This window comes from Homarus americanus, unplaced genomic scaffold (assembly GCF_018991925.1).
Source record: "Homarus americanus isolate GMGI-L3 unplaced genomic scaffold, GMGI_Hamer_2.0 scaffold57980, whole genome shotgun sequence".
Taxonomy (NCBI): Eukaryota; Metazoa; Arthropoda; class Malacostraca; order Decapoda; family Nephropidae; genus Homarus; species Homarus americanus.
The window spans coordinates 23931286-23944008 of NW_024716703.1; the positions used below are offsets into that span (position 1 = coordinate 23931286).

General features: G+C 37.3%; 1 protein-coding gene across 5 annotated transcripts in view; it reads right to left on the reverse strand.

The window, feature by feature from the left end:
* Window positions 1-12723, reverse strand: part of LOC121858346 (serine/threonine-protein kinase D3-like) — a 202407-nt gene that overhangs the window by 27504 nt on the left and 162180 nt on the right. For all 5 annotated transcript variants that reach the window (XM_042354759.1, XM_042354756.1, XM_042354757.1 and 2 more), the window contains 2 exons: window positions 7564-7706; window positions 6649-6832 (listed from right to left, as the gene is read on the reverse strand). In XM_042354759.1, the coding sequence (XP_042210693.1) occupies window positions 6649-6832; window positions 7564-7706 (327 nt within the window). The remainder of the gene's footprint in view (window positions 1-6648; window positions 6833-7563; window positions 7707-12723) is intronic.

The window sequence follows — 12723 nt, forward strand, 5'->3', positions numbered from 1 at the left end:
TTTTCTTTAAATCAACACTGCACTGCACTATATATTGTCAATATGTAAAATATATTTCAGAATGACCAATAATTGTACTGTAAAAATGTAAAAGTAGTTTATGTTCAAGAGAGTCTCAAGCAAGATGCTACCTCCACTGAGCTGAGACACAAACTGACGCCATTCTGGGTGAGTCAAGTGGCTGTTTGGCGCGCTAAAAACTAGTTCCCTGTACTTCAATTATGTTAAATAATTGTTAAAATGACTAAAAATTTTAATATAAAACTTGGAAAATTATTGAATAGTACAACCTTCTTGATATTTACTCAAATGTAATGAATTTTAAGTCCTAAAACCGATTACTGTATTGGCTGGTGAGAAGGCGAAAACATGTTGACACGATTTCGTAAGGATTTCGTTAACCGAATTTTTGTTCGTTAATCGAGTTGAAGATTCTTATGGAAGGTAATTCGTTAACCGAAATTTCGTTAACTGAGGCGTTCGTTAACCGAGGAATCGCTGTACTGTAATGTGATACAGGTGATGAATTTTTATCTCTTGTGCAAAATATGTGATGTTTATATTCAAAATATTCACTGCCTTACAGGGATTCTAGCAATGCAAATTGTATTCTCCTAACTTTAGTCTGTGATACTTTATAAAATAAAACTTTAAACCTAAAACCACCAAACCCTGGCTGGGAAGATGGGGGAAGGAGGAGGAAGGGAGGGATGGGAAGGAGGGGGCCGAGGTGATAAGTTTGACAGTTGGTGCTGAAGGTCTATTGCATATTTATTTATCTGCCCTTAAGAGTGGATAAGTTTTTCTCTTATAAAATGTCACTGAACTGACCTGGAAGAATATAATTTACATTGCTGGGATTCTTATAAGATATTAATTAATTTGAATATAAACATGCTATAGTTTGCACTAGACATAAAATTTTGACAATTTTGAGTTTGAAATTGGAAACTGTAACCTAACCCCCGGGGTAATAATCCACGTATAGTTGAAACCGCGTAAGAAAAATACGCCTAAGTTGTGAGTCCACTACATAGTGATAATTTTTTTAATTATGCGAGGGAAATCGGGCAGGAAATATTTCACGTATACTGCCATGGCAAACAAATGCGTTAATTGCTCACCAGAGGCGCCAATGTGGCTGCTCACTCACGCATTCTCGCTCGCCTGCTCAGTCTTTCTGAATGAGTGACGAGAAAGCAACCGACTCTGCTGCAGATTAGGACTTCTAAGGTGAGTGTGAATGGGATGCTAGTGACGTGAAAAGTGAAGTGAAGATATTGGAATGCTTAATGGAAAAGATTTAATACTGTAACTAATATTTTTGGTGTTCGTTTATGTAGGTGTGGGATTCTCAAGTGAGGGTGGCAGACTGCTGCCGAGTCTGGTGTTCCCAGGATGGTGTGTCAGCTGCTGAGTCTGGTGTTCCTTGATATTGATATTGAAATAGCCTGTTGTTCCCGAGTCCAGTGCTCATTGGTGCTCTAGTTGGTAAGAAAATGAACTTAAGTCAAGTTTAGTAACTTTTTGAGGCCTCCAGAACCTAACCCTATTTTCCCCATTGATTACATGTAAAAATATATCGAAATTTAGTATACAGTGGTCCCTCGGTTAATGAACGCCTTGGTTAACGAAATTTTGGTTAACGAATTACCTTCCATAAGAATCTACATTTCGGTTAACGAACAAAAATTCGGTTAACAAAATTCTTACGAAAATGTTTCGACATGCTTTGGCTTGCTCACCAGCTGGAAGATTAGTCCGCCAATACAGAAATCGGTTCTAGGGCTTACATTCGTTAAAATTGGAGTATTATCAAGAAGGTTGTACTATTCAATAATTTTCCAAGTTTTATATTAAAAAATTTAGGTATTTTAACACTTATTTAACATAATTGCAGTACAGGGAACTAGTTTTTGGTGTGCCCATCAGCCACTTCACTCACCCACCAAGGCCTCAGTTTGTATCTCTGTTCAGTGGAGGAAACATCTTGCTTGTGGGTCTCTTGAACACAGACTATTTTTATGTTTTTACAGTACAATTATTGTTCATTCTGAAATTTATTTTACATATTGACAATATATAGTGCAGTGCAGTGTTGATTTAAAGAAAATAATCTTGAATTATACCGAGTGAACTTAAAATTTTATGGGTGAAATGACGGCATCAAGCATGGGGTGATTTCTCTTTCACCCCCACTTCCTTCTCCTGCACCCCCACTTCTAATTCCCATCATCATCGTCATCAACCAGGAGCCTTCTACATACACACCTCAAAGTAAGTGTACTTTACTGCATTTTTTGTTTTTACTTTGTATGTAATTTTCGGTGAGCTGGAACCAATTACCCAAAATCTCATTGAAACAATGGTTTCGGTTAACGAACGACCTTCTGGAACGAATTGTGTTCCTTTAACCAAGGGACCACTGTATAGAGAACATCGTTGAACCCTATCTCGCGATATTTCCCAATCCTACTGCATAATACTGAATCAATCAATAAATAAAGCTGATGAATGCAGCAACACCCGATCAGCTCCAGCTGTTTAGACACTCAGTGTCTTAGTTCTCGGTAAGCCTATAGAAAATCGGATTAGAGCACTGTACAGTACTCATTGAGTAAGTGTTGTTCTTTACATGAGAAATTTTTTTTAATCTTCCCCATTTCTTAAAATATAATTTTTTTTTTCTGGGGACCATAGCACCTCAGAGTCCGAAAAAAGTGAATTCCAATATATTGATTCCCAATTTATAGAGGTTTTACTGTACTGTATATGTATATTGCAAAAGGTGAAAGGCAAGAAAAAATCTGCAAATACTATGATCAATGCACATAACACTATCATCCAAACCATCTGCTTCCATGCTATGTATGATACAGTAAAGCCTCGAATAACGACGTTAATGTGTCCTCCAATATTGCTGTGTAAGGTGAATCGTCTTATCGCGAATCATTAATTACCATTAAAATAAAGCAATAATAATGAGATGCGTTCCCAAGTGTGACCTTTTCATATCCTTTGTGTGGCTTTTTACCCTCTTTTCCCCCCAATACAATTAATGAAAATTGCAAACTATATTCTTGAAATAATGTTTATGAATACACCTTATTCAATATAAATAATAATATGGTCACACAAGGGGAGATGGGACGCCATTGTTTTCGTTTGTGTTTACAGCCGGGAGTCCGGAACGATAGTTCTACACGAGAAAATTAAGAGAATAAGACCCTGGTTGTAGCTGTAGTAAATTTAATGTGAAAAAATTAATATATATGTTTTAAGTAACGTTATTTAATGTCAATAGATGGAACAATCGAAGTAGCTAACCACTAATGGCAAAGAAAAAAGAAAAGAGATGGATTGGGAACGCCAACATATACGTGCGCATTTAAGGATACCTCATCACTTATCTTAAGAATATGTACAAAAGATTCATTATTGTTTATTACTGAATATGCATTTGATTGAATTAATGTTTATATATGTGAAATGAACAATGCAATTCATTAATAATACTTAGAATATTAATACACACACGAGGAGTTAAGATGGCATTGTTTTCGTGAGTGACAATGGTTCTACATAAGAAACTGAATAAAATAAGACCCTGGTTGTAGCTGTAGTGAACTGAATTTAAAAAAAATGAATACCTGTATGAATGTTTTAAATAATGCTATTCAATGTTAATAAATGGAACACTAGGAGTAGCTAACCACTAATGGTAAAGAAATAAGGCGAGACGATTGGGAACGCCAAAGTATGAACGGTAAACGCGTACATGTGAAAACATATCGTCATTTCTCAACATATGAATATGAAAGCAACACTTATTTACAATTCATATATGTTTTAAATAATATTTACGAATGTAAAACTAAAATTCTATTCACCAATGGCGGTAAAATCTAAAACATAAGGACAGCCAATGAATATTGTGCGAGTTTTTACTCAGATGACGAAGTCATCAGGTTCAATTATGGCTGAAGCTGTAGCTTTCCATAAAGCTGTTTTGCTGAAACTGAAGTTGATGTTGAAGCTGCTTATGATGCTGAATTTGATGGTGTAGCTGAAGTTGATGGTTTAGGCCTTCGATAATAAAGCTCTCGAAAGAACCTTGCACAGCTGCTTTCTTTTCTCATTATACATCTTTATGTAGAGGTCATTTGCATTTATTTAAATTTTAAGGCTTTGTTCTGTTAATGGATCCACTTAAAAAATATGTTCATTGCTTGCTCCATATAATATCCACAGACCTCTCACCTTTTTCATATTGTTTTAACACATCTAGTTTCTTGGCTAAGCTTAGACACTTTCTATTAGCTTTTGAAACAACACTACCATCACTTGCTCTCTTGCTCATGTTGAATAGGGATGCAAAAATGCTGTAAGAAACCTGAGAAAGTTTTTCTCCAGATCCTGTTCCAGATGCGTGAAAACAAAAGTGCCCGCCAAGCTCAGTGTTGTTTATCACTCATTAGCAATGCAGCTTCTTTGCGCAAGGCGCTCTTCATTTTTTTTACAGTAATTTTTTTCTAATACATATCAGGATTTAGTTATTATTTATATGAAAATGTAATTTATTTTATTTTTATTATATTTTGGTCGTAAATACGAATGAAATAAGGCTGTAAACAGAATTGGGTCCTAAATTATCTAGGGTTTCAAATACGAAAAGTTGTTGGACGAATTATTGTTATCCGAGGTTTTACTGTACTTTATTTAGTCCCTAATAGGGAACATATTTCCAAAGTGGTAATGTAATAGACATGGTTGGACAAAAAAGTGGAAAAAGTTACTTGAATATAAGTACCGTTACTCTGAGGAAAACTTACTCATGCAAAAGTAGTACAGTACTCTTTCATCATGTTACTTCGGGTAAAAGTAAAAAGTAACAAGTTTCTAAAGTACTGTACTCAAAGTATAAACATCACTGGAATAAAAATTTGTTTCCCTTGATTACTAATTTCAGCTCAATATCAGTGTGAGATTCCCATCTTCCTTAATCTCTCTTGTCTTATTTAAAATCCCTACAAGTAACTACAGTAGATTGAGTCACATGCACTTAACATAATGCTGAAATAATCATATAATTTGTTGAAAGAAAATGTATCTAACAAAAGCAATAATTTCTAATGGTAGTATCTTATACAGTACAGTAATACCCGGATAAGTGCTACCCCATAAAACACTGTTTCGTTATAACGCTGTTGCTAGCATCTTGGAGCTCTAAGGGGGAGGGAGGGGGGGGAAACAACATAAAAGTAGTCAAAAGTCATGGGCCCAAGCACTCACAACACGCAAAGAGCAGCTCTCTTTGTTTTTACGCACTCAGCCGATCAGCGCCAAGTGCAGTGTTAACGGTACGTACAACATAAATTTGCTGCACTTACACTGTGCATACATTCTTGTTGATTTGCTAATTTTCTGATATTAGTGACTATTTTTTACTCATGATGTCTGGAAAATGGCCTGCAAGTTTTAATGCTGCTAGTGCATCTTAAGTGCCACCTCAAATGTTGAGGTGGTTGGAAGCTGGTGAGCATCAGGAGGATGTCGGTGCTGCTTTAACCAGGCTACATCAACTGTTAGAACCATTATTAAGAATGCAAACAAGATAAAAGCTTCAGCCATGACAACCATGAAGTTGTTATATTAAGTGTAGGTCTTACTGTATAGTGTAACATAAAATTGTGTGTGGTTAACTAAAGCACAATGTTTGGTGGCCGGTTGGAAATCAGCTGCTGAGAAGAGCTTAGGGACACTCTGTGTGTGTTACCAATACATTCCACTCCACCTCTAATCACCCACAGCTTTCTGCTTTCTCACTCCATACTTTAAAATGCTATGTAATATAATGTTGAATGGATACAACTTTGCTCATTTAGTCTTACACTCAATTTAGTGGGTAGATACCAGCTGATCAATAACATAAGGCTGTGCTGCAGGTGCAGTGTTATCAAAGATGAAAATCTCATTTTCTGGAAATTGCGAGAAAATTTTTCCTATACCTGGAAAATTCTGGGGATGGGGGATATTTTCTGGCCTTGAGAGATGAAATAATGCACCATTCTGGGACTTCCGAGAACATTTTCCCGTTACCCGGAAAATTCCGGGGACGAGGGATTTTTTCCGGCTCCGAGTCGTCTCGTTACCCGGAAATCTCTCATTCCTGGAAGTGCTCTGCACCAATTGTTCTGGCTAACAGAGATGTCATTGTACTTATTGTATACACCTCTAGTAATTTATAATATGACTTGGATTTACTAATTATCAGTTGGTAAGTATGCAATCATCCATCAACAGTACATCCATCCCCAAAAATCACATGACATCTTTCTCTCCAGTCAGTCACGAACATAGCTGTGCCCTGAATATATATTAGCCTCACTTTTAGTGTAACTTTTACTCCATTCTCTCATCTCCTAGGTACTGTATTCTCCTTTTTCTCCTACCATCCACCTCTGAATTACTGTATACGCTTTTTCAGAGCAGTGTCATCTGTGAATTATTCAACTCAGCTCCTATTGGGCTCCTGTATCATACACATGAACAGATATTTTAAAATCTGCTAAAACACTAGAGATGAAGGACTTGCTTGACAATCATTGTTACTCCATATTAACATTATAAGCTTCCTTACTCACTTACCTCCATAAACAATACCAAATTGTCCAGAACCAAGGACCTCATCAGGGAATATCTGATAAATCTGTGAGATGTCATTACAAGTGGCTTCTTCCTTATCCATACCCTGCTGCTGAGGGTGGGTGGGTGTTGTGCTGGCCTGAGGTGTTACTGGCATCAATGCTTTACGAATTTCATTCTCCCACACCTGTAGAATAAAAACAATAAAACTACCAATATTTAACAGTATAGTTTTCTGTTTTTGAGAACATATACTATGCATTCGCTCTTTATCTGTAACCATTGTCCGCATTATATGCTTCACACAATCCCTTAAAATTTTTATGAAAATATTCCTCAGTAAACAGCAAACTTTAAGGAAAGGCTCAACAACCAAGACACCTTCACATACAAGTCAGGTACCACCTACGTGGCATTCTTTAATGGTTTGCACACATTCAAACACAAACACATACCACTCAAACTGCCAACAAGCGGCTATTTTTCTAAATGGCAGGGAGACAGAGGACTAGAAAATTCAACTTTTGCAAACAATAATAGCTAAGAAATTTGTTACTCATTTACATCAGGTCTGCTTTCAAAAACAAATTCTTCCCTAATATTCCAGTTAGTATCATCATTAGTTTCCCTCCTACTCCTCACATAGAAAGGGATACTTTGATTATCCGCCCAAATAGTATCAAGTGCCTCCTTCACCCCTGTTTATTTAAACTAGATCCCCTAATGCTGAAATTAGTAAGGAGCCTAACACACTTACCCGTGCATGCCAGTTCAAACCTCAGATCAGTCCTTATTCTCCTAAAAACTTCCTTTCCCTTTATATCCTTCCTCTACGTCCTCTTCACCTTTCCCAACCTTTTCTTCTCTAGAGAAAGATGTTTCAAGCTACAAGTACTTTAAAAGCAGTGGAACATTCACCTTGGCTAAGTAAAGTCCAATGCCAGTCTCTGGAGGATTAACGACTGGAGCTCCATCTTTCTTGCTAATGGGTTCTTCTCCAACATAGTAGTCAACATTTGCAGTCCGTAGCTCAAAGCAGTGCATTACCCCTCTTGATACATCTGTTATTGAATCCAAAATAAATGGAAAGCAATTGAAACATCAGCAATGAGATCAATTATACCGAGAAATAAAGTCTATACCTTGTTACCGTATTTTTTGGCTTGGAAGACGCAGCCTGATTTTTTAAATGAAATTCTATTTTTTATTATTTTTTTTTTAAGAGTATTAGCCCACCTGAGCACAGGTCACTGACCCACAGAAACAGAAATTTTGCTTCTCCCTATTCAGATCAAGAATCTTCTGTCATGGTGGGAAAATTGGGACAATCTAATCAGTTCATCTCCCTGGGTTCCCCCCCCCTCAAACAGACTTGGTCGTTTGTACGGAAACATCCAAAATAGGATGGGGATACCATTCCTCAAAAGGAGAGTTCCGTCAAGGGAAGTGAAGCAACTCCCTTTGGGACAAACACATAAACATAAAAAAATTAGCAGTACAGGTACTCCTCAACTTACGACCTACTCGACTTACGAAAACCCGGACATACGAATGCCTCAGTCGTACCAAAATTTTTTCAAATTACGTATTTTCGAGACCCGACGTTAGTGATTGCGCTGTGTACAGTACTGACAAAATTTTTGTTTATAATTCCCTTTAAAATGGCTGGCAAGCTTAAAAGTAAGAGTTTTGTGGTGCTGAGAAGAAAGAGAAACACCCATTTTAAATTTTCTATGTATCATTTTCGACTTACGACCTGGATTTGGGTCCCTAACCCAGTCGTAAGTCGGGGACTGCCTGTAGTCCTATTCTTTTTTTTGGCAAACCCAAATTTAAAAAACATGACGATTCTGTTTGCCATGGACAACAGAATGGCAGTGTTTTGTCTCAATCATCAAGGCTCAACCAGATCTTGGCCTCTTCTAAACCTACCGAATTTTTTTTTCAAAGTTTGTGTAACAAATGCGTTGTCCCGTCTCAGGCCAGTATCGACGGAAACAGAATGGTCCCTAAAGATATCGAAGTTCAAGATTCTAGTGAGGAGGTTTGGGACTCCACAAATAGATCTCTTCGCCTCACAAAACAATCACAAGATGCCAATTTATGCATCTCTGGAACGATCGAATCTTTTAGGAAATGATCTACTCATGGATTGGAACCATTGGAATTCAATCTATCTGTTCCCACCTGTAAAAATGTTGACCAAAGTGGTTCACAAACTCACATCCTTCAAAGGGAAGGTCCTCTTAATTGTACCATATTGGATCCTACAACCGTGATGTCTCGATCTGTTGGACTGGTGCCCGCATCCACTACAATTGCAACAGGGATATGTAGAACAGGTACAGCACCCTCAGTTCGAGATGTCCTTGGCACTTCACGCTTGGAGTTTCTCGAAAGATGTTTAAATAGATTGTTGGGTAATTCCAATATCGTTAACCAAGTGATAGCAGCTAATAGGCTCCAAACTTCTATGCAATATGAGAAAGCTTGGAAACTTTTTCAACAATTTATCAGGTTAACGACTCCAATCACACTGTTGGAAACAGTGGTGTTAGAATTTCTGTTCAGAGTTAAAGGCCTTCAAGGATCGACAATTGCATCTTATAAATCTGCATTGGTTGACCCTCTGGCATGGGGTTTTAATATTACTTTGAACCCAAGAATTTAACAAATGCTCAGATCGTCCTTTTTCATTCAGAGACCCCCTCGGCCTAAAAGAATCCCACCTTGGTCTCTAAGCAAAGTTACTAAATTTCTTATGGAGCCTAATTACAATATAAATCTGAACTGGGACAGATTGCTCCAGAAGGCAGCCTTCCTTCTAGCAATAGCAACAGGTATGAGAATCAGTGAACTGATTTAAATTTCCAATTATCCATCATTATTGGTATTTTCTGAGTAAGATGTCACCCTTTTTCCTATGGAGATTCTAAGAAAAAATGAAAGGAAGGATTATAGAGCTCAATCTATCTGGATAAAATGGCTGATGGATGAGACATGGGTTCTTCATATATTGTGCCCAGTTAGGAATCTTCAAGAATGGTTAACCAGATTCCCTAATTGAAGCCCCTATGTATTCTCATCACAGGATGGTAAGAAATTGTCTCCTAGTCAAATGACAAAATATTTATCTCAGTTAGTGAGTCAAGCAGACCCTGGCAAGAAATTTTTGGCACATGACACCAGGAAATACGCAGGGTCTGTGGCCTTTCTGCGGCATATGAGCCTCAGTCAGATCAAAGAAGTGGGCTTTTGGAGATCTTCAAAAACCTTTCAAAACAGCTATCTTCATCTATCTCTGGAAGATGCTTCACATGTGGTGGAGCTGGGGTCCCCTCCCCCACCTATTGTAGTTACTCTCCACAACCAGGACCTTCTCCTTCCTCATCAGAGTAAAGTGAGTATCCTAATTGGGTAAATTAACATTTTACCTTCCGGTAAATGTTCCTAATATTGAAAAAAAAATATATATATATATAATTATAATCTGGACCTAAGCTAGCGGAGCCTTATACACAATGTCACCTCCCTCTCCACCTCCTGCTCGGGTAATCAAAGCTAGACGTCGCATTCTGGATTGAACAAAAAAGCATTTTTTTTCTTCTAAAAAACAGTTTTTGTGATGTAGTCCAGAATGCAAAGTAGACATCCCAGCCATCTCCACCCCTTGAGAGTTGACATTTGTTTACAGCTCGCTCTAGGGCAAGATATGACGGTAGCAATGCGTGTGATAGAGGGTGCGGGAGGGGGTTTTGAGAATTGGAAGTAAATGCCAGGTAGTGACGTGTCCTCCTAATATTACGTATTGAGTAATTATTACATGTTTTAACTGCCTGTATGTTGGTCTGGCAAGTTATTGCTAGGCATTAACATACCTAGGTATAAAGCTAGACCTCGCATTCTGGACTATATCACAAAAACTGATTTTTTAGAAGAAAAAAAAACCCGGCTTTTTCTGGGTTTGAGAGATGAAAATCAGGCGCATTTTCTGTAAATTCCAAAGAAAATTTTCTGGTACCTGGAAAATTCAGGGGATGGGGGATATTTTTCCGGGTTTGAGAGATGATGTACAGTGAACCCTCACTTAATGCGGTCAATTGAACCCACGGAGGCCCGCATAAAACGAGAAACGCGTAAAGAGAACAACATAACATATGGGATTAAATGAAATAGAGACCGGCTGACCCCCAAACTCCACTTTTTCCGACACAATACCTATGTTCTAGTAAAAATAACATCTTAATTTTATGATGGTACATGCACAATTAATATTTAAGAGAAATACAGTCGCCAAGATAATGTCCATTCAAATAATGGACTCAACTCCCTCCCCCTCTTCTCACACTCGCTGGCTCTTCCCTCTCTGAGAAATGTTTGGGGGAAAACCACTAGATTTTAAGGTATAGAAATAAATAATACCTCAAACTAAAGTTAGGATAATATAATTGACATTGCTGGATTCCTTGTAAGACCAGGAATATTTTGAATATAAATGTCATATATTTTGCACAAAAAAGATAACATATTTACTCAGAGTAAACAAAATACTTACATTAGATCTAAAATTTGTATGTCTAATGCAAAATCTATGATGTTTATATTCAAAATGATCATCAAATTGTAAGAATTCCAGCAATGTAAATTATATTCTGGCCGGGTAATTTGTATGAATTTTATGAGCTAAAACAAATATCTTCAGTTAATAAAAAAAAATATATTCTTCACAACACTATCTGTCAATCAAAACACCCCACCTTGCCTCCCCCCCCCTCTTCCCACCACGCCAGCTGAGTCGGTCGGTCCCTCCCTCCCCCGACCCCCCACCTTCCCTCCCTACCAGAGAAATGTTTGGGAGAAACCAGAATATTTACCTTTTTAGTAATAAATAATACCTCAGACTAAAGTTAGGATAATATAGTTCACATTGCTGGATTCCTTGCAAGACCAGGAATATTTTGAATATACACATCATATATTTTGCACAAAAGATAACATATTTGCTCAGAGTAAACAAAATACTACAGAAGATATAAAATTTGTATGTCTAATGCAAAATCTATGATGTTTATATTCAAAATGATCATCAAATTGTAAGAATTCCAGCAATGTAAATTATATTCTGGCCAGGTAATTTGTATGAATTTTATGAGCTAAAACTATCTTCAATAAATAAACAAAATATACTTGACCCAAATACTACCTGTCAATCAAAATACCCCACCTCCCACCACCCCTCTTCCCACCTGCTCCCTCCCTCCCTCCCTACCCCTCACCCCCACCTTCCCTCCCTACCAGAGAAATGATTGGGTTATAACAGTATATTTACATGTTTAGTAATAAATAATACCTCAGACTAAAGTTAGGATAATATAATTGACATTGCTGGATTCCTTGCAAGACCAGGAATATTTTGAATATACATGTCATATATTTTGCACAAAAGATAACATATTTGCTCTGAGTAAACAAAATACTTGCATTAGATCTAAAATATGTATGTCTAATGCAAAATCTATGATGCTTATATTCAAAATGATCATCAAATTGTAAGAATTCCAGCAATGTAAATTATATTCTGGCCGGGTAATTTGTATGAATTTTATGAGCTAAATAAAAAAATTATACTTCACCCGCGTATATGAGTAGATACACCGCGTAAAGTGGGAATTCTGGTTCTGGCAGGGAACCGCGTAAATGTAGAAACGCGTAAAGTGAAACCGCGTAAAGCGAGGGTTCACTGAAATGGGTAATTTCTGGATCTTCCAAGAACATTTTTCTGTTATCTGGAAAATTCCAGAAAATTCCGGGGATGAGGGATTTTTTCCGGCTTTGAGAGTCGTCTCATTACGCAGAAATCTCTCATTCCCGGAAGTGCTCTGCACCAATTGTTCCGGCTAACGGATATATCACTGAATTTTCTCAATTTAACAGACTTATTTGAGCCATTCCTTTCCGTTAAATCAAAATTTCCGCTAAATTGAATTTCCATTATTTTCGCCCAATTTAGCGAACTAGTTCGCTAAATCGAGCGTGATTCAGTTAAAGCTAGTTAGCACATTCAGTGACAGGAAATGA